This window comes from Ursus arctos, unplaced genomic scaffold, assembly GCF_023065955.2.
Source record: "Ursus arctos isolate Adak ecotype North America unplaced genomic scaffold, UrsArc2.0 scaffold_7, whole genome shotgun sequence".
Classification (NCBI taxonomy): domain Eukaryota; kingdom Metazoa; phylum Chordata; class Mammalia; order Carnivora; family Ursidae; genus Ursus; species Ursus arctos.
The window spans coordinates 250,722-274,540 of NW_026623089.1; the positions used below are offsets into that span (position 1 = coordinate 250,722).

Genomic DNA, 23,819 nt, shown 5'->3' on the forward strand with positions numbered 1-23,819 from the left:
GTGGGTGTGCCTGGAGCTCAGGGACGGGGTGTCAAGGCATTGGGGTCCAGGCATGGTTCCAGCCCCTGGCGTCACCCCCCACCCACATGGCTCTCTACAGTCCACAGCACAGGAACACCAGGCCATAGTCTGTGAAGGGGCTGGGGGCCATGGGGCTGGGGGAGGGGCACCGGGGGGAGGGGAGCTGCCTGTCCTCTGGCGGCCATCACCCCACCTTCTGCCATTAGGATGGGAGCTGTCACCCAGTGCCGACCTGGATGGCGGGGTGGGGGCAGAAGCTCTTCCCTGTGGGGGCATCCTCCCCTTGGGGCGTCTGGTCCCTCTGCCTCCTCAAGCTGGTACCTGGGCAGGGAGATGTGCCTCTGGCACCCTGGAGCCCACGGCCCTCTCTTCCTGCCCAAAGGAGCCCGGTGCCCAGAGGGAAATCTGTGGGTTAGGATGGACTTCAGGCCCAGAGAGAGGGACCCGGGTGGGTGGCCAGTCTGGGGAGCTGGACTTCCGGGGACCAGAGGGAGCAGAACTGGCTGGCGGGGGACCCCAGGGTGGGGGAACTCACTTCTCGGAGGGGGATATCCTTCCATTCACCACTTTGAAAAGACTCTGCAGCAACTTCTCTCCCCAGTAGAGGTCACAGAACTTCTCCGATATGGCCCCACAGAAAGTGGCGTAGGTGAGGTCCTTCAAGGCGTAAATATATTCCCCTGGGTTTGCAAAATGGTAGCGGCCAGTCACAATGTGGGCGAGCATCCCCTCTGGGTTCTCTGCTCTCTACAGCTGGGGATGGGGGGAAGCTGGGGCGGGGGGAGCCGGCTCTGAGACCCTCTATCTGCCTGAGGCTCTGCTGCTGGCCGATCCCCCGGGGTGCAGCTCTGCCCCCTGAGCTCTTCATGCAGATGGATGAGTGGGGGCCCCTGGTCCCCCTTCACACTGACCCTCCCTCAGGGAGCTGTGTCCCCCCCATGGCCTCTCCCAGGTTCTCTGGGGAACCCTGTGGGCACCGCCCCCCCCCATGATACCCATGATCAGAGCTTCCAGCCCATTGTCCAAGTAGCCGTCGAAGGCAAACTCCTCCTGGATTAGGCGCATGGCCTCCTGCAGCGACGGGCAAGCTGTCCGTTTCGGGAGAGGCGAGGCATCCACACTGGAGAGACAGAGCTTGCGGTCTGCTGGCAGGGGCCGCTCTGGGTGACTGTCTGGGGCCTGGTCGTCCTGCTCTGGGACAGAGGTGCCTTTGGGGCTGTCTGGACTCGCCTTGGCCAGAGAGGGGTCCCACGGGGCTGATGAGGGACTCCCAGGCTCCTGGCCTGGGCCCTCGGTGGCTTTGCTCCTGGGTGGCTTGGCCGGGTGACTCGGGTCATGGCGGGCTGCCCTGGACCCTGGCGTTCCAGGTGGGACGGGTTGGTCTGGCCCTTCCTCCATGGGAGGCGCCTGTGCCTTCAGGAGTGGGCCAGCAGCAGAAGACTCGGGCATCACGGGTGAAGCCCCCTCTGGGCCAGGGGGTGGGGTGCAGGGGATCCCCTGGGCCGTGTCTCTTGGCATGGACTCTCTGAGAGGTTCTGGGGCTGCTCCCTGTGGCCCAGGAGCAGGTACCGGCTGCTCAGGAATCTTCCGGCTGCTGGCGGCTCCATGGGCCTCAGGAGCCCGCTTGCCGTCACCCTCCCTGTCCCTGAGAGCACAGAGAGGAGAAAGCACTCAGGGGTGGCTTGGGGACCCTGCCAGCCCCAGGGTGGGGGTGCTCACCTGGCGTCCCCTGCATCTGGGGCCAGCACGATGGGCTTGAAGTGTGCGGCAGAGCCGGTGCAGGCAGCCGGCAGCAACGTGGCCCCTTCGCGGCAGGAGGGTTGAGTGGGCACGGGCCCCTGCACTGCCACCAGCCTGGTGTCGCCGCCGACCCGGACAAAGCCTGGGGATAAACCCCGCGTGAGCGCAGGTGGTGTGGGCCGGCCCTGCAGATGCCCCGGAGCACCTCCCACCCCTTCCACAAAGCTGTGGTGGCTTGTCCCCGCGCGCCGTGGGTGCTATGCCCCCCACGCGTCTCCAAGGGGACTTCCAGAGATCTGAGGGGGCCGGAGTCAAGGGTGATGGAGCTGGGAGGGCGGGGACGGGTGGGAGCGACGGAGAAGGCCACAGATGGGACGAGGGAGTGTTCTTCCTGCTGCAGGACGGGCTTACCACCCAGACCGGGCAGGAGCCGGTCAGCAGGATGTGTGCATGGACATGGGAATAGAGCAGAGGGACGCTGGGGTCACACCGCCTGCTCTGGAGGCTGGCGACACGGGAGCGTGACTGGGCCGTCGGAACAGAGGTGGGGAGTGAACGGCAAGGCCGCCGGGATGTTCTGGACACCTTGTTCTGGGGCCCAGTGGTGCCTGCCTGTGGGTGTCCACTCGGGGCTGGGGGTCGGCAGTGGGAGTGGTGTGGTGTCAGGGGCAGGAGAGGCTGGACCCAGGCGGCCCACCTGAGCTGGGCCTGAGGGCGGGTGCTGCGCTGGGGTTCAGTTCGACCACCGAGAGGGCGTTCTGGAGGCTGATGGTCTCTTCCTCCTGGTCAACCTGAGGCAGAAGGACATGGACAGTCCCAGTCAAGGTGACACGAGGGCCTGGCCGCCCCCAGCCCACACTGACTCACACAGCTGGGCTTTGGAGACACCGCTTCCCAATTCAACAAGGTTTTGGTAGGTTTCTAGGGCTCGGGAGGGTTATGGGGCCGTCGGAGACCCTGGGCTTCTCAGAACTCAGACGCCCACACGTTGCTGGGCGGGATGCGGTGCCTGCCCGCGATCCGAGGGCCCCACCTGGGACAGCATGCTCAGGAGGTGGGCGGGCACATTTAGAAAGCACGCCTGCTACCTGAGGGTTGCCCTACAGGATACACAGCGCCCGCCCCCCCCCCCCCCCCCCCCGCCAGGCCGTCAGCAGAGAACCAGGGTGCGGGGATTCCAGCAGGAGAGAAGTTACCACCTCTTTCCTAAACTCACTCCTCATGGACAGTGAACAGCAAAAAGCAAGGACCCTCATCTCCCCAGAGCCCACAGGGCAGAATAAGGGGTCTTCCCCCTGCTCTGGAGGTCCTCCTCTTACCTTGCCGGTGGCTGCCCTCAGGTGGGCTAAAATCTTTCTGCTGTCCATGCCTCGCTGGAGGAGGTAAGTGCTGCATACCTGCAGAAAGGACGGGCCCGTGAGCAGGTGCTCTGAGGTGCTGCAGGCTGGGCAAGGCCCCACGTCACTCCAAACGTGGAGGGGAGGGCGCCTCAGGCAGGAGCCCTCAGACAGTGCCTGGTGGCAGGGAGGAAGGCCTGGGGGCTTCCCGGACGGGAAGACTCCACGGGTGCCCCTTCTTGGGGAGAGCAAAGCAGGTCCCAGCCTTGGGCAGCCTGGGATGAAATTCAGCAACCCCACATGGAAGGAATAAAGACTGAACAGAAATGGCCTCGGCCCCTCCCTGGGCCCCTGCCCCGCTGACAGCCATCGCATGGAGGGGCGAGGGGTGAGGGGCGAGCTGCAGCCTCCGGGGGTGGGGGGCTGCCCCAGTGCTGGAGAGGAGGGGGACAGGGACATATGCCCTTTTCTAGCAGGCCCCTCTAAGAACTATGAGGAAGGGAGAAGTTAAGACCCAAAGCAGAATTACGGCAAAACTACTGAGCTCCCACATACACAGACAAGACAACAACACCCAAAACTGCAACCTAAAAAACAGGCAAGAGAAAAATTCTGTAGACAATTACGATTAACTGCAATTTGACACAGGCAAGCCTGAGTCCTTTGTGACCTTGACAACAAGGTAGTGTCCGCTGCAGGCTGAATGTGGGTGTGGTCCCCAGAGCCATGTGCTGGGGCTTAAGTGGGTTTGACGCCCGTGGTCTGCCACTCCTCCACGCCCGCTGTGCACTTGATGGCTCTGGGGTGAGGGGTGGACCCTCGAAAACGCCGCTGGCCCCTGCGAACAGACCCTCTGCAAGCTCAGACATTCTGGTATTTGGGGACAGAATGTCACTGACGAGAATTTCTATTTTTCATTTGGGGTTATGGATGATACTGACTGTGAAGATAAAGATTCTTTCCTTAAGCCCCCCCCCCCCCCCCACCACACGGACACCCATATCATTTCCTAACTGCTGGCGAGAACCCCAAAAAGCTCTCGGCAGAGCACGACCCCATCCAAGCTCTGCACAGAGGCTGCCCTGCCCAGTACGGCTTGGGGTGCTGGAAGTCCAGGGACGGCCCAGACCCCTTGAGGTTCCTGTCTGGAAAAGGTCAGTTTGCCAACACCGGGCAGAGTGCGACCTCCCCACCTTACAGCATCTACTACCAAAGGTCATGACTGTGAACCTTCCTCTGCCCTTGAGGTGTCTGTGTCTCTTACAACCCAGGACTGTACCTGATCCCCTGAACCTCGATCTTCAGGAAGGATGGGGCCCCAGGCTCCCAGCGTCTGTGGGGTGGCAGACACAGCCACTTCCCTCCTGAACCCTTCATTCTCCCTGAAAACACACAGCCCCGTCTGTGCAATGTTCTGGAGTGGAGCGAAGCTCCTGCCCTGCCGTCTGTCCATCTGTCCATCCGTCTGTAGCTACAGAGTAAACTGCTTCAGCATTGTAGCTGGTCTGCTGCTTATCTCTGACACGAGCGCCCATCCTTACTTGGCTGAGCAGGCCCAGAGGCCCAGAATCGTTAAGCAACCTGCCGGAGGCAGTCAGGGGCAGAGAAGGCCGCACAGGGCTTCTCTCTCCAGGAGGTGGCCTTCCCGTGGCCTCTTGATCACTGAAAAACTCGTGGGACGCCCCCTGCACTCGTCCAGCTCCTGCCGGCAGATGGGGACACTCTTGGGAGGGTCAGGGAAGGGGAGGCCGAGAGGACCCTCAGAGGAGGTGAGGGAACTTGGGTTGTTGGGGGAGAACTCTGCTCCCTGCTTGCAGGGCAAACGGGCACGGGTTAGGCTGGCCCCGGGACATCCCCTGCCCACTCTGGCTGGGCGAGTGCACTAGAGACAACAGGGTGCTCTGGGAGGGGCATGCCGGGGTAGTGAGTGGCAGACACTGTCCACCACCTGTCCACGACGAAACCCATGGCCCTCCGTATCCAACGCCCACTTTTCCTGGAAACAGGAACTTGGGTGTTCTGTCGGCCACTGCCCAGGCCCCGGACTGTGAGCTGGGGTCCCTACTGCAGTGTGGTTACCTTGATGGCCTCAGCTGTGCACGGCCGCTCCTGGGCACTGCGTCTGGCCATGTCCAAGAGGAGGGTCTTGAGCCTGCGTGGCAGGGCCAGCTTGTGGTCTCGGGGGACGCTGAACTTGGCTGCTGTCCACAGGACTGCAGCCACACAGTACACGGAGGCCTGGGTGGAGAAAAGTGCAGCCCTGCTCAGCAGCACCTCCCTACCAGGGCTCCCCCAAGGGCACCCCGGGCACTAGCAGGAGAGCCGCTCCTGTCGGGAGCCCCGCTGCGCACCTCCTTGGAGCTTGGCGGCCCCAGCCAGACCCCGGGTCAGATCCCCCAGGGGCCTGGCCTGGGGACCTGCATGTTTACGAATATCCACAGGTCTTCACACTCAAGTGTGAACGGCCACGACTTGAGGCCTCAGCGGGGACCCTCCCACTTTTAAGGTCCTCAGGCAGGTGGAGGCCACAACTCGGGGCTCTGAGGCCAGGGGCCCCTGGAACCAGTGGTGTGCTGCTAAATGGTGGACCACAGGCTTCAGAACAGCAGTACCCGCCTCGACATACACATCCGTTTCTTCTAGATGTCCTCGGTGCAAAGGGCGGGCGGCACACAGTGTAGAAATAAGGCAAGGTGAGTACTCCTGTTTGTAAGTTCCAGAGAGCCAAGGGATCGTCCCCGGATGTGCTCGCGGACTTTACCCAGCTCTTGTACCCGAAATCCACCTGCAACGGACAAGTCTGCTGGTTGATGTTTTCATTTAACTCGACAGGCGAGATGGAAGCAGAATGTGGAAGGCTCTGGTCGGAGCTTCGCTGCGGTAAGCGGGTCGGCTCTCCGCCACCGCCACAGCTGCTGAAGGTCGCGGTCGCTCTACAGACACGGCTGCTGAAGGTCACGGGTCGGCTCCACAGACACGGCACACTTCTGCGTTCAGTCACACCGTGAACACTTCCTCCGTCACTTCGTGAGGTCGACACAACTGAAAACTGCAAGCCAAGCCCTGGTTTCCGCGTGTGCACATCTCCACGGTGTGAACACTCTCACACGGCCAACGCCAAGCTGCCAAGATGGTGTGGGCACATGGGGGAGGGGAGAGTGCCCGGTGGTGCCCCTCCTGGAGCACTCCCACCAGCCAGGAGCATAGATCACCGTGCAGGACACTCACATAACGAGGAAATTATTAGCTGTAGATATAGACTTCTAAAAAAATTTAACCCTTTATTTTGCGATACAGATTCACATACAGTTGTAAGAAATACTACAAAGCGATCTCGTGTGCTGTGTACCCAGTCCTCACAGTACCAACACCCTGCAAAACTGTAGGGCAGCAACCCATCCCGGACGCCGGACTGACACCATCACGACCCAGAGCGTTTCTGTCATCAGGATGTGTCCAGTTGCCCCAAGCCACGTTCCTAATCCCTGGCAACTAGGAATCTGTTGTCCGTTTCTACGGCTGTGCCATTTCATGTAAATGGAATCGTACAGTATGTGACTTGTTGGGATTGGCATTTTGCTGTCAGCACAATTATACGGAGATGCATCCAGGCTGGGCCTTATCCACACTCCATTCCTTTTACTGCTCAGTAGCATTCCATGGTGTGGACGGACCCCCCCGTGTTTAACCACTCACATATCGGGGTTGTGTCCCATTTGGGGCTGTCTGAATGCAGCTACTGTGACCATTCATGTGCAGGATTTTGTGCAGATGTCAAGTCTCATTTCTCTGGGACGACCACCTGGGAATGCGGTTTTTCCAGGATGAACACCTGGGAATGCGGTTTCTGGGCTTTAGGGCAGTTACATGTTGAATTTCTGACGAAATTGCCAAACGGGCCGCACCCTTTCGCGTGCCCGCCAGCAGTGACCAGGGGCTCCTGTTGTTCCACATCCTTGCTGGCATCTGGTGTGGGCAGTGTTGGGCTTTAGCCATTCTCATCCATTCTCATCCCAAGTGCCACGTGACGTCAGACAGCTTTCATATGCTCGTTTACCTTGCAACAGCGTTGGCGAGGGTCTGTGCCGATCTTTTGCCCCCTTTTTAACTGGGTTGGTTTTTAAATTAATTTGGTTGTTTACTGTTGACTTTTAAGAGCTCTTTGTATATTTGGGATATAGCTGCTTTATCAGATGTGTGTTTTGCAAATATTTTCTGCCAGCCCGTGGCCAGTCTTCTCGCTCTCTTAAAGTATCTTGCAGAGCGAAGTTTGAGGTGGTCATGAAGTCTAACATCGACTTCCTCTTTCATGGACTGTGCTTCTGTGCTGTGCCCAGAAGTTACTGCCAGAGTCCTCCTAGGGGCTTTGTGGTTGGCATTTCACGTTGAGGTCTATGATCCATTTTGAGTTAATGTTTATGAAAAGTGCAAGGTCTTTGGTAAGATTCGTTTTGTTTTTGTTTTGCGTGGACGTCCAGTTGTTCCAGCACTGTTTATTGAAAACTGTCCTTTCTGCACTGACTTGCCTTTGCTGTTCTGTTCAGACCAGTTGACCATATTTCTGCGTCTACTTCTGAGTTCTCTGTTCTGTTCCATGTATTTGTCTTTTGCCAACAACACAGCCTCAGTTACTATTGCTTTACAGTTAGTTTTAAAATTGGGCGGTGTCAGTCTTCCGACTTTGTTCTTCTCCTTCAATATTGTGTTGGCTATTCCGGGTCTTTTGTCTTTCCACACATATGTTAAAATCAAATTGCTGATATCCATGAGTAACTGCTGCGATTCTGATTGGATTGCATTTAATCTATACATCAAATTGGGAAGAACTGATATCTTAACAGTATTGAATCCTCCTAGTCATGAACATGGAATATCTCTCAATTTATTTAGATTTTTTTCATCAGAGTTTAGTAGTTTCCCTTATAGATCTTATACGTATTTTGTTAGATTTATATGTAAGTAATTTTTTGGTGTGAATGTAAATTGCATTGTATTTTTAACTCCAAATGTCAATTGTGCACTGCTGGTAAACAGTAAAGCAACTGACTTTTTGCCCATTAACCTGCTATCCTGGAATCTTGCTATAATTGTTTATTAGTTCCAGAAGATTTTTGTTGATTCTTTGGGATTTTCTACGTGGACAATCATGTCACTTGTGAATGGAGACAGTTTTATTTCTTCCTTCTCAATCTGTACACATTTTCTTTTCTTGTCTTATTCCGTTAGCTAGGACTTCCAGTACAATGCTGAATAGGAGTGGCGAGAGCGACATTCTTGAGTTTTTCCCAATCTTAGAGGGAAAGCATCTAGTTTCTTGCCATTAATTATGTGAACTGTAGGTTTTAGTAGATATTCTTTATCAAGTTGAGGAAGTGCCCCTGCATTCCTAGGTTGCTGAGAACTTGTATCCTGAATGTGTGGCGGATTTTGTCAATCACTTAGCTTCTGTTGACATCAACACGACTTGTCTTCTTTAGCCTACCGATGTGATGTACTAGGTTAATTGCTTTCCCATCGTTGAGTCAGCCTTGCATACGTGGAATAAATCCCACTTGGTCAGTTTTTAACTTTGATGAAGTTCATTTTGTGGAGAAATTTATGGACACTGCTTTTGGTGTCAAGTCTAAGAACTCTTTGGCCATTTATCCCAGAGACTTTGTTTGATTTCTTTCATCAGCATTCTGTTGTTCTTAGCACGTAAGTCCTGTGCAGCTTGGTTAGATTTGCATGTAAAGTATTTCATTGTTTTTGAGTCATTGTACATTTACATTAAGTTTACATTTTATATTTTAATTAAATCTATATTTATATTTATTTTTAAATTTTTTCTTCAGCTAAGACAACAGAAGAAAAGATTTATTGTACATGTTACATTCAGACACAGCTGAGAACAGCATTAGTCCTAAAACTCACAGGTCTAGGGCAAAGGACCAAAAGGGACTGTTTTGGTATGAACGAAGTGGGTCTCTCAAAAGTGGTCGTTGTGATCAGATGGCGATGGGTGTTTTAGATCCACTGAAACAAATTCTAGAAAGTAGGTGTGTTGTCCAACGATTTGTATCACCGTCCCTGGCCTCTGGCTTTCCTTGTTGCTGCTCCTGTGGCTTCGTGGGTGCACAAGCGAGCCCTTTACTTGGACCTCTGCCTCATCTTTCTTCTTCTTCACTTCAGCCAGCGCATTCGCTTCTTCCTCCACTTGGTTTGTGGCCTGGAGGTTTCCAAAATGGTGCTAATGCTGAGAGCAAATGCACTGTATTTTTTTTTTTTTGCACTGTATTTTAAATTTTGGTGTCTGCATGTTCATTGCCAATATACAGAAATACAGTTGATTTTCGAATGTTTATCTTATATCCTGTGACCTTTCAGAACTCATTTATTAATCCCATGGGCTTCCTTGGAATTTTCCATATAGACAGTTATGTCTTCAGCAAATAATATTATTTCTTCTTCCTGCTCTTTATGCTTTTTACTTGCCTTTTTTTTTTTTTGCATTATTGTAGTGGCTAGAACTTCCAGCACTATGTTGAATAGATGTAGTGATAGTGCACATCCTTGTGTTGTTCCCAATCTTGGGGGAAAGCATTTAGTCTTTCCCCATTAAGTTCGATGTTAGCTATAGGGTGTGTGTGTGTTTGTTTTTTTGTAGATGCTCTTCATTAAGCCGAGGAAGTTTCTTTTATTTGTATTTTTCTGAAAAATTTTTTTATTATGAATGGGTGTTGAATTTTGCCAAATGGTTTTTCTGCATCAATTAATGTGATTATGGGATTTTTCTTTTTTAGCTGGTTAATATGTTGGACTAATTGATTTTCAAATACTAAACCAGCCTTGTATCCTTAGAATAACTTCCACTATGTCATGGTGCATAGTTTTTAGATATTGTTGGATTCTATTTGCATATTTTGTTAAGGATTTTTGCATTTATATTCATGAGGGATGTTGGTATATATATGCCTCTATCATCTATCTATCTATCTATCTATCTATCTATCTATCTATCTATCATCTATCTATCTATCCATCTATCTATCCATCTATCTATCCATCTATCCATCCATCCATCTATCTAGCCATCCATCCATCCATCCATCCATCCATCCATCCATCTATCATCTCTCTCTCTCTCTCTCTCTCTCTCTATCTACATTGACAGTATATATATATTGGCTTAATAAAATAGACTGGGAAGTGTTCTCTCCTCTTCTATCTTCTGTAAAAGATTGTGTAGAAGTGGTATTAATTTTTCTTTAAACATTGAGTAGAACTCTCCAGTGAAAGTCTGGACCAAGAGATTCATTTTTTTAGAGTTTTAAAATTACAAATTCAATTTCCTTAATAATCAAGGGCTATTCAAAGATCTATTTCATATTAGGTGAGTTGTGGTAGTTTATGTTTTCTGAAGAACTGGTCCATTTCATCTAAGTTGTCAGACTTATGTGTGTAGAGTTGTCTGTGGCATTCCACTATTCTTTTGTTATCCAAACAGTTTGTAGGGATATCCCTGTGTCATCCCTGATATTGGTAATTTGTATCTTTTCTCTCCTTTCTTTCTTTCTTTCTTTCTTTTTTTTCTTTCTTTCTTCTTTCTTTCCTTCCTTCCTTCCTTCCTTCCTTCCTTCCTTCCTTCCTACCGTTTTCTCTTTCTCTCTTTCTTCTTTGTCAGTTTTGCTGGAAGTTTTAAAATTTTATTGTTCTTTTCCAAGAACCAGCTCTTTACAGTTTTTCTCTACTGTTATTCCATTTTCATTGATTTCTGCTCTCATCTTCATTACTTCCTTTCTTCTGCTTTGGGTCTATGTTGCTCTCTTTTTGTAGGCTCTTGAGGTGGTAGCTTAGATTACTGAGTTGAACTTTTACCTCTTTTCTCACATGACATTTAGTGCTACGAATTTCCCTCTTAGCCCTGCTTTGGCTGTGTCCCACAGTGTCAACATTGGCATCTGTTGTCTTTTTTTCATTCGGTTTGAAATCTTCCTAGATCTTGGTATGGCAAGTGGTTTTTGGTTAAAACCTAGACGTTTACATGCTGTAAGACCCTTGATCTTATTTAACCTTTTTTACCTGGCTTTTTCTGATAGCATGGTCAGGAAGAGGGGTACCCTCTCATTATTGTCGGGGCGGGGGCAGAGTTCAGGTTCTGTATTTGGCTCCAACTGACACCTGAGGAGAGGGCTCCTCCTCACTGCTGGATGGGGGTGGGGGACCAGAGCCCCATTGGGCCTCCAGTGTGATGCTGCTGGCTGTGTGGGGTAGGAGTTCATCCTTTCTGCTCTTCACCTGCCTGCATTCCCAGCATGAGGTTGGGGTGGCCTTGTTGTTGCTGGGTGTTGGTGAGAGTCCCAGCTCTCCACGAGGCCTCCTCCAACAACACCTGGCTGGGAGGGGCATTTGCTCCTGCCGGGGGAGGGGCACAGTGGGGCTCCAGGCTCCCCCAAGTGTTCCCCACGGCCTTATGGGCAGGATGCTCATTACAGGCTGGTGGGGGTACTCAGTCTTCTCTGGCACCATGGTTGGGGTCTTTGCTGGCTTAGGTGGGCCCACCCCTTCCCTTGCCATGTCCTCTGGCTTAAGAGTGTGGCTTCTGTGTCCCTGTGTATGAGGCAGAGAGAGGAAGCAGGGTCCTCACTACTGTGCCTTCCTCAGGCCTGAGGCCCTGGCCGGGCTGCCTTCTGCTCTTTACCTTTCAGACTTCTCATTCTTGTTTTAGGGATGTGGGTGGGGTTTCTAGATGTACATTGGGCAAGTAGGGAAGTGGATTTCCACCTTGGTTTGGAATAAAATTTACCTAATTTTAAGTTTGTACAATTTGATTTTTTGTTTTATTTTATTATTATTTTTTGAAGTAAGCTCTATGCCCAATGTGGGGCTTGAACTCATGACCCTGAGATCAAGAATTGCATGCTCTACTGACTGAGACAGCTAGGTGCCCCATAAGTTTGTACAGTTTAATTTTTAATAATGGTTCTGTTTAACAAGTGCCTTGTAAATATTCCTGAAAGTTCAGCCCTGGGCTCTCTCAAGCCAGCACATACTGCTCAGAGTTGTCCATGCAGAAGTCCCACCCATCTCAGGATGATACCACTAGAGCCATGCCCCTGCCGGCACCTGCTAGGTGGATGTTGCTGAGGCCAGGAGAGCCAGGGCTCTGGATGTGACCGCTGTACTGGGGGAGGGCACCCTGCCTCCCCCTGTGCCCCGGTGCTGGGCCCGTGCCTCTTCCCCCACCCCCAGGCTCTCTGAGCAGAAGGGGGCACCACTGGGGATGTGCGGCAGGAAGCTACAGGAAGGGACAACAGGGCCCGGTTACCTTCTCAGTCACCAGTTCTTGCTCTGCGACCTCAGGAGCCAGAAAGAATGTGTCATAAGCGCCTAAGGGAGAAAAGCCCAAGTTCTGAGTTCTCTTTTCAGGCTTGGGTGTCGGTGGTGGAGCACAACTCCTGAGGGTGATCCCGTGTACGCACCATTGGCAGGAGGTGGGCTGAAGAGCACGGCCCCGTCCTCGGCCACCAGCACGGAGTCCAGGCATAGGTAGGCTGCAAGAGAAGGTGAGGGTCAGGGCAGCTGGACTCACTGTAGGGACCATGTTCTCCCTGAAAACCTGCAGAGGCGTGCTCAGGGTGGGGCAGCCCCTCCCCACCCACCCCGAGGGAGCACAGGCCAGGGGCCAGGGGCTAGTCGGCTGCTTCTCCTTCTCAGAGGCCCTGGCACACGGCCAGGTGGACGGAGCATGGGGGGGGCCCTCTGCGACACCCCTCCTGCCCGCCAGAGCTGCCTCATGGCCGCTCCTCACACATCAAGCTGGAAATGGAAAGGAGATGAAGGAAGGGGAAGGGGCACGGAGGGTCACAGCCCAGCACCGAGCACTGCCCCTCTGAGCGGTCCCGGAGGAGGCTGCACCCCAAAGGCCTGTGGGTCACAGGACTGGGGGGCAGCCAGATGGCAGCATTTCTCCTCATTGTCCCTCCCCAGGATGTGCTCACATTAAGGGTTGTGGGCCTGTCACTCTGTCCAGGAGGTTGAGCTTTGGAGAGCTGCAAACTCTCTAAAACTCTCTCTAGTGTCTAAAATTCCCACCTCCCCTGGCCACTTTTGCCTCCTTGGTGACAATGTCACCCCTTTGAGGGGATGTGGGCCGACCACACAGCTCCCACTTCACTCTACGGCAGGGTCGTCTCCCTCAAGGCCACATTCCAAGCATCTGCCCCGCTGATGCCTCGGGACCCCTTTGGTCCTGAGACCAGACCAGACACCTCCAGGGCACCATGGGCTCACAGTGGGGACACAGCCACCTGGCCCCAGGCTGTCCCCATGGCCCACATGTGCCTGATGGAGGCCACGTGCTGCTCTTGGTCCTGGCCCTGGAACACACTGGGGGGCAGGCTGAACATGGAACCGCAGGGCAAAGTATCACCTGGGTGTTCGCTGTGAGTGCGCAGAGCAGTGAGACACGCGTGGGACAGAGCCCAGAGCTCATACTCCTTGAAGGGCCGGCCCAGCTGGCACAGGAGCTCTTGCAGGGAGACGCCCTGGGGGAGGGAGAAGTCACATCTCAGTGAGAATGGTCCTTGGGGTCAGCTCGGGCTGGGCCCATTGGGAAGGTGACAGGGCGGGAACCACTTCAAATAAGGGTGGGATGTCTCCCACACGGCACGCTCCTGACGACGTGGGCTGGCAAAGTCCCCACATGGATACGACTGGGGCTGGGAGGCTGTGAAGGAATCAGAACACAGCGCACCTGGCGGGAATGTGGGGACAACAGTGTGGAGGCGCCTCAGGAATTCAACAGAGAATCACCATATGACCAGGAAATCCCAGCTCTGGGCACGCACGCCCGAGGACTGAAAGCAGGGCCCCGAACGGATGTTTGCACCCCCGTGTTCACAGCAGCCTGATTCCCAGGAGCCAACAGCTGGAATGCGCCCGGGTGTCCAGCAGGGACGAAGGGATGAAGGGACGCGTGTCTCTCCACCTTGAGAGGAGGGACAGGCTGGCACCTGCTCCCGCGTGGAGGAGCCCCGAGCGCCTGATGCCGAGTGAAAGCCAGACACGGAAGGACCAGGACTGGGTGCCGTCACCCCTGTGAGGTCCCTGGAGCCGCCACATTCACAGAGACAGAGAGGAGACGGTGGGCACCAGGGGCGGGGGAGGGGGTGGGGACAGAGCTTCGGGGGGGGGGGGGGATGAGCGAGTCCCGGGAACGGAGGGTGGGGCTGGCTGCACAGCACGGTGAATGTGCTGGATGCTGCGGAGCTGGATGCCGGATGAGGGACGTGGCACATCTTACCTGATGTGTATTTTACTCTACCCCTCCCCCCAGAAATTTCCCGGAGTCAGAAGATTGTACTCAGCTGGAAGGTAGTTCTCCACTTTGAGGCCACGGCAAGAGCTAGGACCACAGCCACCACACTTGGGACAGACAAGCGCACGCTTTAGGGAAGCTTCCCGAGGCAGTGTCTCCACCCTTGACCCCCCTCCATGCCTGGGGTGCAGCTGCCTTGGTCTTTCTAGCTTGTTGCCACATTTTTGCAAGCCTGGCTGGTGGCCCGTGTTCCGGTCCTCCCCAAGCTTCCCGCTACATGTGGGGGATGGAGCAGCTTGCTCTGAAACCAGGACGTGCTCTGCAGCAGATCTGGGGGCCCTGACGCACAACAGGCTGTGCGTGGGATGGGGGCAATGTCTGGGTGGGCCCTGGTCCTATGAGGCCTCTGTGGTAGGGGAGCCTAGTGGTTAAGTAGCTGCGCTCCCGGTCAGCTCTGCCCCTCAGTGGCTGCCCACCCACCAACAGAGCTCACGGCCACTTCATGCCTCAGTTTACCCATCTGGAAAGTGGGCTGTCATGAGGCTGTTGGTCATGGGAAGGTGAGCCCAGTCCAGGGCTGGGGTGTGTGAGGTTTTCCTGCCTCAGTGACTGGGAGCTCTCTGCACACAAGCCAGTGTGGATCCAGGAGGCCAGTGGAGACCATGTGAGTTGAGGTGTGGACACACGTGTATGCGCTGGGATCTTCAGGACAGACGTTTGTTCTAAAGTAACTAGAGTTTTGTGGCTCCGGGTGGCACAGTCGGTCAAGCATCCGACTCCTGATTTTGGCTCAGGTCATGATCTCGGGGTCATGAGATGAGCCCTGTATCGGGCTCAGGGGGGAGTAGGTCCCACGTCCGGCGTGAAGCCCAATGCGGAGACTGAACTCGACCCTGAGACCAAGACCTGAGCTCAGATCAAGAGTTGGGAGCTCAACCAACCCAGGCGCCCAGCTCCTGACTTTTAACACAATCCACAGAAGACGACGCTGCAGCCCCTCAGCGCCCAGGCTGGGGAAGAGAGCCGCAGAGGCAACCGTGTTGGCCTGGGGCTGCTGGGCCTCCTCCTGGAAAGGCTGCCCCCTGCACGCATGGTTTGGCAGGAACATTAACCCCAAAGCCGGGGTGGGCCTCCTTCAATGAACGCGTGGGTGCTACATGCTGGGTGAGGCTGGGGAGGCCTGGGGCGTGGGGGTGCTCTCTGGGACGCCCCAGCTCCAGGGAGGCTGCAGGAGAGGCTCCAGCCTGGGGCAACAGCAGCTGTATTCACAGCTTCCTTCAAAAACAGGCAGTTTGCTTAAAACTTGTAAAATACTGAGCAGGAGTGAAGGCTGAGACTCCCTTCCTCGAGGTAAATCAGCACTGAGTGAGACCACAGACAGGAGCGTGCATGCACGTGCAGGGCCCCTCCTGGCCACGCAGGATGGGAACCACTATCACCCACCTGCTCCGCTGCCGTGCGAGCCGACTCCCCAGCTCTGTCCGGAGTCCTCTCATCAGCCCTGGAAATCCTGGGCTCTCGGCCTGCATCTCCGGGCTCCTCGGAACAGGGTGGGGCACTTTCCTCCACAGGGCTCTGGCCCAGCGCCCCAGATACCTTGTCCCCACTTTGGCTGGCGTCTCCAGGTCCTCCCTGCTGGAGCTCGGACTCCCGCTCCAGCCCCAGTCTGGACTTGGGCTGTGACTTGTAGCTGGAAAGGCCATTTTTCCCATCTAGAAAGGCCTTCCTAGGGTCTGGAGGGAAGACTTCGGATGTGGGCAGCTGGTTTTTGGTGGGGGTCAGTGTCAGGCAGACGGCCTCAGGGCCGTCGGGCAGGAGCCTGGGGAACGTCTGCACCTTTCTCAGGCGGCTCCTCTCCAGGTCACCCAGGGGGTGCTGAGCGTCCAGGATGAGGCTGGTCAGCCGCTCTCCGTTTCTCACGGGGGCTGACAGTAGGGGCTTGGAGGGCAGGGCAGCAGGCTGCTCTGGGCTGCCATGGGCTTCATGGGCAGGGCGCTGGGGCAGGCCCTCCAGGTCCGTGGCGCGCCCCCCGGGCTGCTTCCTGGGCCCCCCGCTTCCTGCAGCAGGCCTCCAGGCACTCTCGTTGACATCTGGGCAAAAGCAAGGTGATTGCTGCAGGGGCGGCAGCCAGGGACCTGAGCCCAGGGTGCGCATCCCCAGCGACCCTACCCGTTGCCAGAGGGCATATGGGTGCCTCTCCCGCACTCTGGGGTCCCCTACTCCTCCCGTCAGTACGGGCCCAGAACAATCTTCGCCTGCCTCCTTTATAGCATAACCCGGCTGATTCTAACTCTCGAGGCTCCAGAGGCTCCTAGGCCCCTCCGCAGCCTGCATGGCCCCCTCGGGGTCTTCCTAAGGTCATCCGAGCAGCTTGTCCAAAGAGCCTTTGCTTTCTAGTACAATTACACGAATGATGTCCCCGAAGGAAGACTCTGTGTCTGGCTGCAGCCGCCCTCCCGCCTGCCCCGTCCTGGCACACAATCTCCCACACAGCTGTCTGTGGTCTCCGTGTAGACCACTTCAGAGACACATGCCCCTTCCTTGTGGCCTGCAGCCCCTCCCGTGGTGACTGCTCTCTGCGGCACGTGGGAGCCGAGCCTCAAGCCTGCGGTCCCCATGCAGGCCGCCCCTGAGGCCCTCCAGGCCCCTCGCTGCAGGCACAGGGCAGACCCTGGCATTTGTTCAAAACGTGACCTGAGACCACGCCGGAGTCCCACGTGAGCCGGGAAAAGCCCAGATGCTTCAGTAACTGCTTCTCCAGCGGAGAAGTAACAGGCCTGCCAGACACCGCGTGGTGTCGGCAAACGGAAATGAGCTGTGCCATGTCCCCGCGTCCACGTACCGACCTGCTCACAGCGCCGGACAGAGACGAGAGGTCTACGGCTGCTCACTTCTCAACATGCCCTCGGTTTTCACCCCCAGGGGCACACGTGTCTGCAAAGCGTGTGCAAGGTGACTGAGAGTGAGGGTCAGCGTGTCAGTGTGTGAGCATGGCTACAAAATGGGTCTGTATGTGCGCGAGAGTGCTGTGCTCGTGCACAAGTACGTGGGTATGACTGCACTTTCACGTACGTTTCTGTGACTGTGAGCAAGTGAGTGTGAACGTGCGTGTGTCTGATCTGTGCCGAGGTCTGTGCACATTCCCATGCACGTGTGGGTGGGTGCGTGACTATCTGTGTGCATGTGTGCACTGCTTACCTTGAAATGCTCCAAAGGACTCAATGGAGAGCACCCTCCTCCCGATGGCCGAGAGGCTCCGGCACAGGCGGCAGGAGGACGTGAAGAGCATCTTCTCTTCACACAACGCTATGATGCGCTGCAGACACGCGTGTGAGCAGCTCAGACGGGAAAGCTCACCACGGAGGAAGCCCTGCCCTCCGAGAGCCCACCCGCCTCCATGTCTATTTTCTGGCATAAAAAAGAACATATCCTGTGATTACAGAAAACCAAACGATTCTGTTCAGCCCATGAGAATTATAAGCCGAACCTTCTCATAATAACAACGTCTAATAAAAGGTCAAGTTCTTATTTAAGCAAAATGCAATGCCACCAAATCCCAGGTGAGGAAGAGCCCGTGCGACCGAGGGGAGAGGTGTGGGGGCAGGAGGGCCCCGTGTGTGTGTGTGTGTGTGTGTGTGTGTGTGCGTGCGCCTGGGGCATTGGGGCCGTGGGAAGGTCTTAGGTCTTCGCCTAGGGGTGACTTTGTACCTCGAGGTCGGGCCGGTCCCTGGGGTCTTCTGCCTGCATCTGGCTCAGCAGCGCCTCCAGGTCTTGGCTCAGCCTGGGCTCGGGCTCGGGCTCAGTCACGTACTCCAGGGCCGCCTTCAGCGTGGCCCCCAGAGAGTAGATGTGAGCCTGTGGCACCAAAAAGCCTGTCAGTGCTTGGAGCACGGCTTGTCCCCACACGGTCTCTGCTCCACTGGCCAGGAACACGTGTTTTTGGGGACACCCGCTCTTGACAGCCGGTGCCAGGATGGCCAAGGCGGCGCTTCCCCCCACCACGGTGACTGAGCGGACACTAAGGCAGGGGGCCCCATGCTCGTGAGTGTGGGGTCCGTGCTGGCCTCACTACATTGACCAGTGCCCCCCAGCCTCCCAGCTTCCGGCTCACCCCAGCCCCAACCCAGGGTGTGCAGACACTAGGATCAGCACCTGTGATGGCGGCCGTGTCTCCCAAGGGCAGTCTTCTCCTTTTAAATCTGCATTTCTCTCGTTAGGAGACTGGGCATCTGCTCATCGCTATTCACAGTTCTAACTTTGCCTCTTTATGCCCACTCGTGGGCTTTGCAACTGCACCACGCTGTTTCCTGTGTGGGGCACACCCCTGGCACACTGGGGCTCTGACTGCCGGTCTGTGTGCCACACGTACGTTCTTTCCATTTGTTGCTGAGCTTTTGACATAGTTCATGCATCTTCTGACACTCAAACCTTCTCATGTTTAATTCGTGAAATCGACATTTTTTCTTTTGCTGCTTCTTAGGAGGAATTTCCTTACCTCAAGATGATAAAAACAGCTTTCTTCTGTTTCCTCCAATATTTTTATAATTTTTACACATCCAGCTCTAATCCATTTGAAATTTGTCAGCATGCTGGCATGCCGTGGGGATCTGGGTTTGTTTCCCTGCTAGTGGAGAGCAAACCCTGGCAGCATTTAGAGAACATTCCACCCTCTGGTGCTGCCCGTCCTGCTGGCTCTCCTGGGACCCCGGGCACCAGCCGGCCTCTCCCCCTCTGATGCTGGCCCACGTGTTTGTCCTGTCCAGACCATGCTATTTTAATTACAGTAGCATCAGAGTGTATTTTCATATCCTGCAGACAGGACTGTCCCTTTTTCCCCCTCAAAAAGTTGGATTGTTTCCACATTGGTCAGGTTTTAAAAAACAAATAGAAGTTCTCCCATTCCCATTCACAAAACAAACCAAAAATGGTTGCAATTTTATTGTAATTCCATTGACATTGCAGAATTTGGGAGGGACCAGCTTCTTACAAAATAAAATGCTCAGGATGTCAGCAAGATGGCCAACAGGATGTTCCCGGAGCCTGTCCCTCAAGAGCAAGTCAACCTCCACCCAAGGACAGCCAAGAACACGTCTGTGTGGGCCGTGGGGCCGGGGCCTCATGCCAAGGGACCTGGCGGGAGTTTTGCCCACCTATGTGTCAGGTGAGAGGCAGACAGACCTCGGTCCTGGTGTGGACCCGACTGCTGAACTAGCCAGGAAAAAAAGAAAGGACTCAAATTCGTAGAATCAGACGTGAAAGAGGAGACATAACAAGTAACACCACAGAAATACACCGATCTTAAGAGACCAATAAGGACAACTGCACACCAATAAATTGATAATCTAGAAAAAAATGGATAATTCCTAGAAACATACAACCTATCAAGACTGAATCATGAAGAAATAGAAAATCTGAACAGACCATGAATAGTAAGGAGATTGAATCAGTAATAAAAGACCTTCCAACAAAGAAAAGTCCAGGACCAGATGGTTTCTCTGGCGAATTCTACCAAACATTTAAAGAATTAATATCAATCCTTCTTAAATCCTTCCAGAAAATTGAAGAGGAGGGAACACTTGCAAACTCATTGTGTGAGGCCAGCATTACCCTGATACTAAAGTCAGGTAAGGAACCAAAAGAAAACTACAGAGCAATATCCCTGATGAACACAGATGTAAAAGTTCTCAACAAAACATTAGCAAACTGAATTTAACACCACATCAAAAGGATCATACACCGTGGTCAAGTGGGATTTATCCCTGGGACGCAAGGGTGATCCAACATCTGCAAATCAGTCAACGTGATGGCTACATTAGTAGAATGAAGGAAAAAAATCGTATAATCATCTCAATAGATGCAGAAAAAGCGTTTGACAAAATTCAACATCTTTCATGATAAAAACTCTCAAGAGATTGGGTATAGAAGAAACACATCGCAACACAACAAAGGCCACGTGTGACAAGCCTCCAGCCAACATCACACTCAATAGTGACAGGGTGAGAGCTTTTCCTCTAAATCAGAACGAGATAAGTGTGCCCACTGTCCTCTCTCCTATCCAACACAGCACTGGAAGTCCCAGCCAGAGTACGCAAGCAAAACAAGAAATAAAATACATCCAAATCAGAAGGGAAGAAGTTAAATTGTCTCCGTTTGCAGACAATATGGTCTTACATGTAGAAAATCCTAGAGATTCCACCAAAACTCTGTTAGAACCAATCAACAAATCCACTGCAGGACATAAGGGCGATATGAAGAAGTCAGCTATCTTTCTGTAACTAACAACGAAATAGAGGAAAAATAAGTAAAGGAAACAATCCCATTAAAATAGTATCAAAAACAAAAAAAATTAGGAATAAATTAAACCAAGAAAGTGAAAGTTTTTACACTGAAAAGTTTAAGACTGGTGAAAGAAATTAAAGAAGACACAAATACATGGGAAGATATCCTGTGCTCATGACTGGAAGAATTAGTCATTACAATGTCCATACCACCCAAAGTCATCTCTAGATCGAATGCAATCCCTATCAAAATTCCTGTGGCATTTTTCACAGAAATAGAGAGAACAACCCTAAAATTCATATGGAACCACAAAAGATCCCTAAATAGCCAAAGCAATCCCGAGAAAGAAGAACAAAGCTGAAGGCGCCACACGTCCTGATTTCAAACTTTACTGCAAAGCTATAGTAACGCAAACAGCGTGGTACTGGAATAAAAACCGACATGTAGACCAATGGAGCGGAATCGAGAGCCCAGAAACAAACTCATGTCTATACAATCAACCAATATTTGCCAACGGAGCCAATAATACTCAATGAAGAAAGGATAGTCTCTTTAATAAATAGAGTTAGGAAAACTGGACAATCACCTTCAAAAGAATGAAAATGGACTTTCTTATAAGCACCACTTACAAAAATGAACTCAAACTGGATGAAAGACTTAACATAAGATCCGAAACCATAACACTCCTAGAAGAAAACATAGGAAGAAGCTCTAAGACATCGGTCTTGGCAATGATTTTTCGGATGTGACACCAAAAGCACAAGCAACAAAAGAAAAAACAAATCCGTGGGAACGACCTCAAATGACAGGCTTCTGCACAGCAGAGGAGACAGTCAATGCCATGAAAAGACCACCTATAGAATGTGAGAAAATATCTGCAAACCATCTGTCTCACAGGGAGTTAATATCCAAAATATATAAGGAACTCCTACAACTCAGGAGCAAAGAAACAATCTGATTACAAAATGGGCAGAGGAACTGAACAGACATTTCTCCAAAGAAGACATGCAGATGGCCAACAGACACATGAAAAGACGCTCAACATCACTCGTCATGAGGGAAACACAAATCAAAACCACAAGCAGACGTCACCTCACATCTGTCAGAACGGTTGTTACCAAAAAGACAAGAAATAATATGTGAGCATGAGATAATGGTGAGGATGTGGAGAAAGGGGAACCCTCTTACACTGTTGGTGGGAATGCAAACTGGTGCAGTCGCTCTGGAAAACAGCATGAAGGTTCTCAAAATTAAAAAGAGAGCTACCCTACTATCCAGCAATTGCACTTCTGCGTACATATCCAAAGGAAATAAAATCAGGATCTCAAAGAGATGCGTGCATTCCCATGTCCACGGCGGCATTATTTACAAAAGCCAAGACGTGGAAGCAGCCCGAGTGTCTGTCTCTGGATGAATCGGTAAAGAAATGAGGTCTAGAGATACAATGGAGTACGATTCAGCCACAAGAAAGGAGGGCCCTGGAGGGCATTATGCTGCACGAAACAAGTCTGACAGAGAAAGACAAACACTGCACGATACTACTTCTGCGTGGGATCTAAAAAACCTGAGCACAGAAACACTGGGGTGGAGGTTGCCAAGGGCTGGGGTGGAGGAGACAGGGAGACGTTGGAGCAAGGACCCAGAGCTGCGGTTGTAAGACGAGTGAGTCCTGGCCTCTAACGTGCAGCTCAGTGACACAGTTAGTGACGCGTATTACACACTTCGAGGTGGTTAAGATAGTACATCCTAAGGGGCGCCTGGGTGGCGCAGTCATTAAGCGTCTGCCTTCGGCTCAGGGCGTGATCCTGGGGTCCTGGGATCGAGCCCCGCATCGGGCTCCTCCGCTATGAGCCTGCTTCTCCCTCTCCCACTCCCCCTGCTTGTGTTTCCTCTCTCGCTGTCTCTCTCTCTGTCAAATAAATAAATAAAATCTCAGTAGATCCTAGGTGTTCTCACACCCAAAAGAAATGGTGATTGCACAATGGAGGTGTTAACTAACCCTGCGAGAAGTGGGAATCATTCTGCAAACTACAGACGTACCAGATCATTAGTTTGTGCACAGACTCACACCATGTCATGTATCAGTTACTTCTCCGAAGAGGTGGGGTGAGGCTCAGGGGCAGGACAGGTCTGTCTCCTCATTTTCTCGCATCTTGTTTTCTCATCTTTAGAAAAGTGGTTCACTTTACATTTCTAGTCCTCCTGCTATCTTTACTCCAGACTTTCTACAGTTGTTGCTATTATAAATGAGACAGTTTCCATTTCATCTCTAACCAGTAATTACCAACACAAAGAGAAGATCCTTATTTTTTGGGATGTATCTTGTTTTCAGCTGGCCTCTGAAGTCACTTACTCTATCATTTTCCACTGAAGTCTCTTAGATTTCAGGCCCACAAACTCGTCATCCACATACAAGGCAATCCTGCCCCCCGACCTCACACACCACTCAGTGTTGGCTTCCTGCTGCTTGCTTGGGCCCCCCCCACATGGTTGAGCTGCACTGGTGACCTCTGGATCCATCCACTCTCTCCATGCCCAAAGCTGGGCCCATGGGCCACTATCCCACCTCTCATGAAAAACAGTGGAACCCCTAGCCTCGAGCCCCATGTGGAGGGCAGCCTGCCCCCCCTTCTCACACACTGACCATGCCGATCCACCCCAGGTTCCCCGCCTCGATACCCACACAGCCAATGTCCAGGGCTTCCTGAAGGGGCCAAACTTAAGTCAAGCTGCTGCATGGACTCAGGACAGATGCCTTGTTTTAGGGACCCTGCTGGTTGTTGATGCTTGGGTTGGGAGGAAAGGCAAACCCTATGAGCCACCACCTGGAGGGCTCAGCCAGGGCTATGAGCTGTGAGTCTGCAGTGAGCACTGCCCCCCACCCCCTGGTCACAGCCCTGAGAATAAAACCTGGCTCCGTACCTGCAAGGTCAGGGTATCTCCTTCTGCCCTCTACCACCTTTTATTTCTCTCCAGGGACAATGGTACCTGTCTATCCCATCACCAGGACATCTAGTCATCCATTCATCTGCCGTCTCACACATCCACCCACCCACCCACCCACACATTCATCGATCTATCCATCCATCCAACCACTCGCCCACCAACTCATCTACCCACCCACATATCCGTTCATCCATCCG

The 23,819-nt window shown here is 53.1% G+C and overlaps 1 protein-coding gene across 1 annotated transcript in view; it reads right to left on the reverse strand.

Annotated features, from left to right (window-relative positions):
- KNDC1 (kinase non-catalytic C-lobe domain containing 1) overlaps positions 1-23,819 on the reverse strand; it is a 62,714-nt gene that overhangs the window by 24,805 nt on the left and 14,090 nt on the right. Inside the window, exons 4-15 of the mRNA XM_048219226.2 lie at positions 18,106-18,252; positions 17,596-17,713; positions 15,841-16,487; positions 13,510-13,624; positions 12,560-12,631; positions 12,406-12,467; positions 5,178-5,336; positions 3,081-3,158; positions 2,459-2,552; positions 1,741-1,903; positions 1,017-1,666; positions 557-701 (exon numbers count right to left, since the gene is read on the reverse strand). Coding sequence (XP_048075183.1) covers positions 557-701; positions 1,017-1,666; positions 1,741-1,903; positions 2,459-2,552; positions 3,081-3,158; positions 5,178-5,336; positions 12,406-12,467; positions 12,560-12,631; positions 13,510-13,624; positions 15,841-16,487; positions 17,596-17,713; positions 18,106-18,252 — 2,450 coding nt within the window. The remainder of the gene's footprint in view (positions 1-556; positions 702-1,016; positions 1,667-1,740; positions 1,904-2,458; positions 2,553-3,080; positions 3,159-5,177; positions 5,337-12,405; positions 12,468-12,559; positions 12,632-13,509; positions 13,625-15,840; positions 16,488-17,595; positions 17,714-18,105; positions 18,253-23,819) is intronic.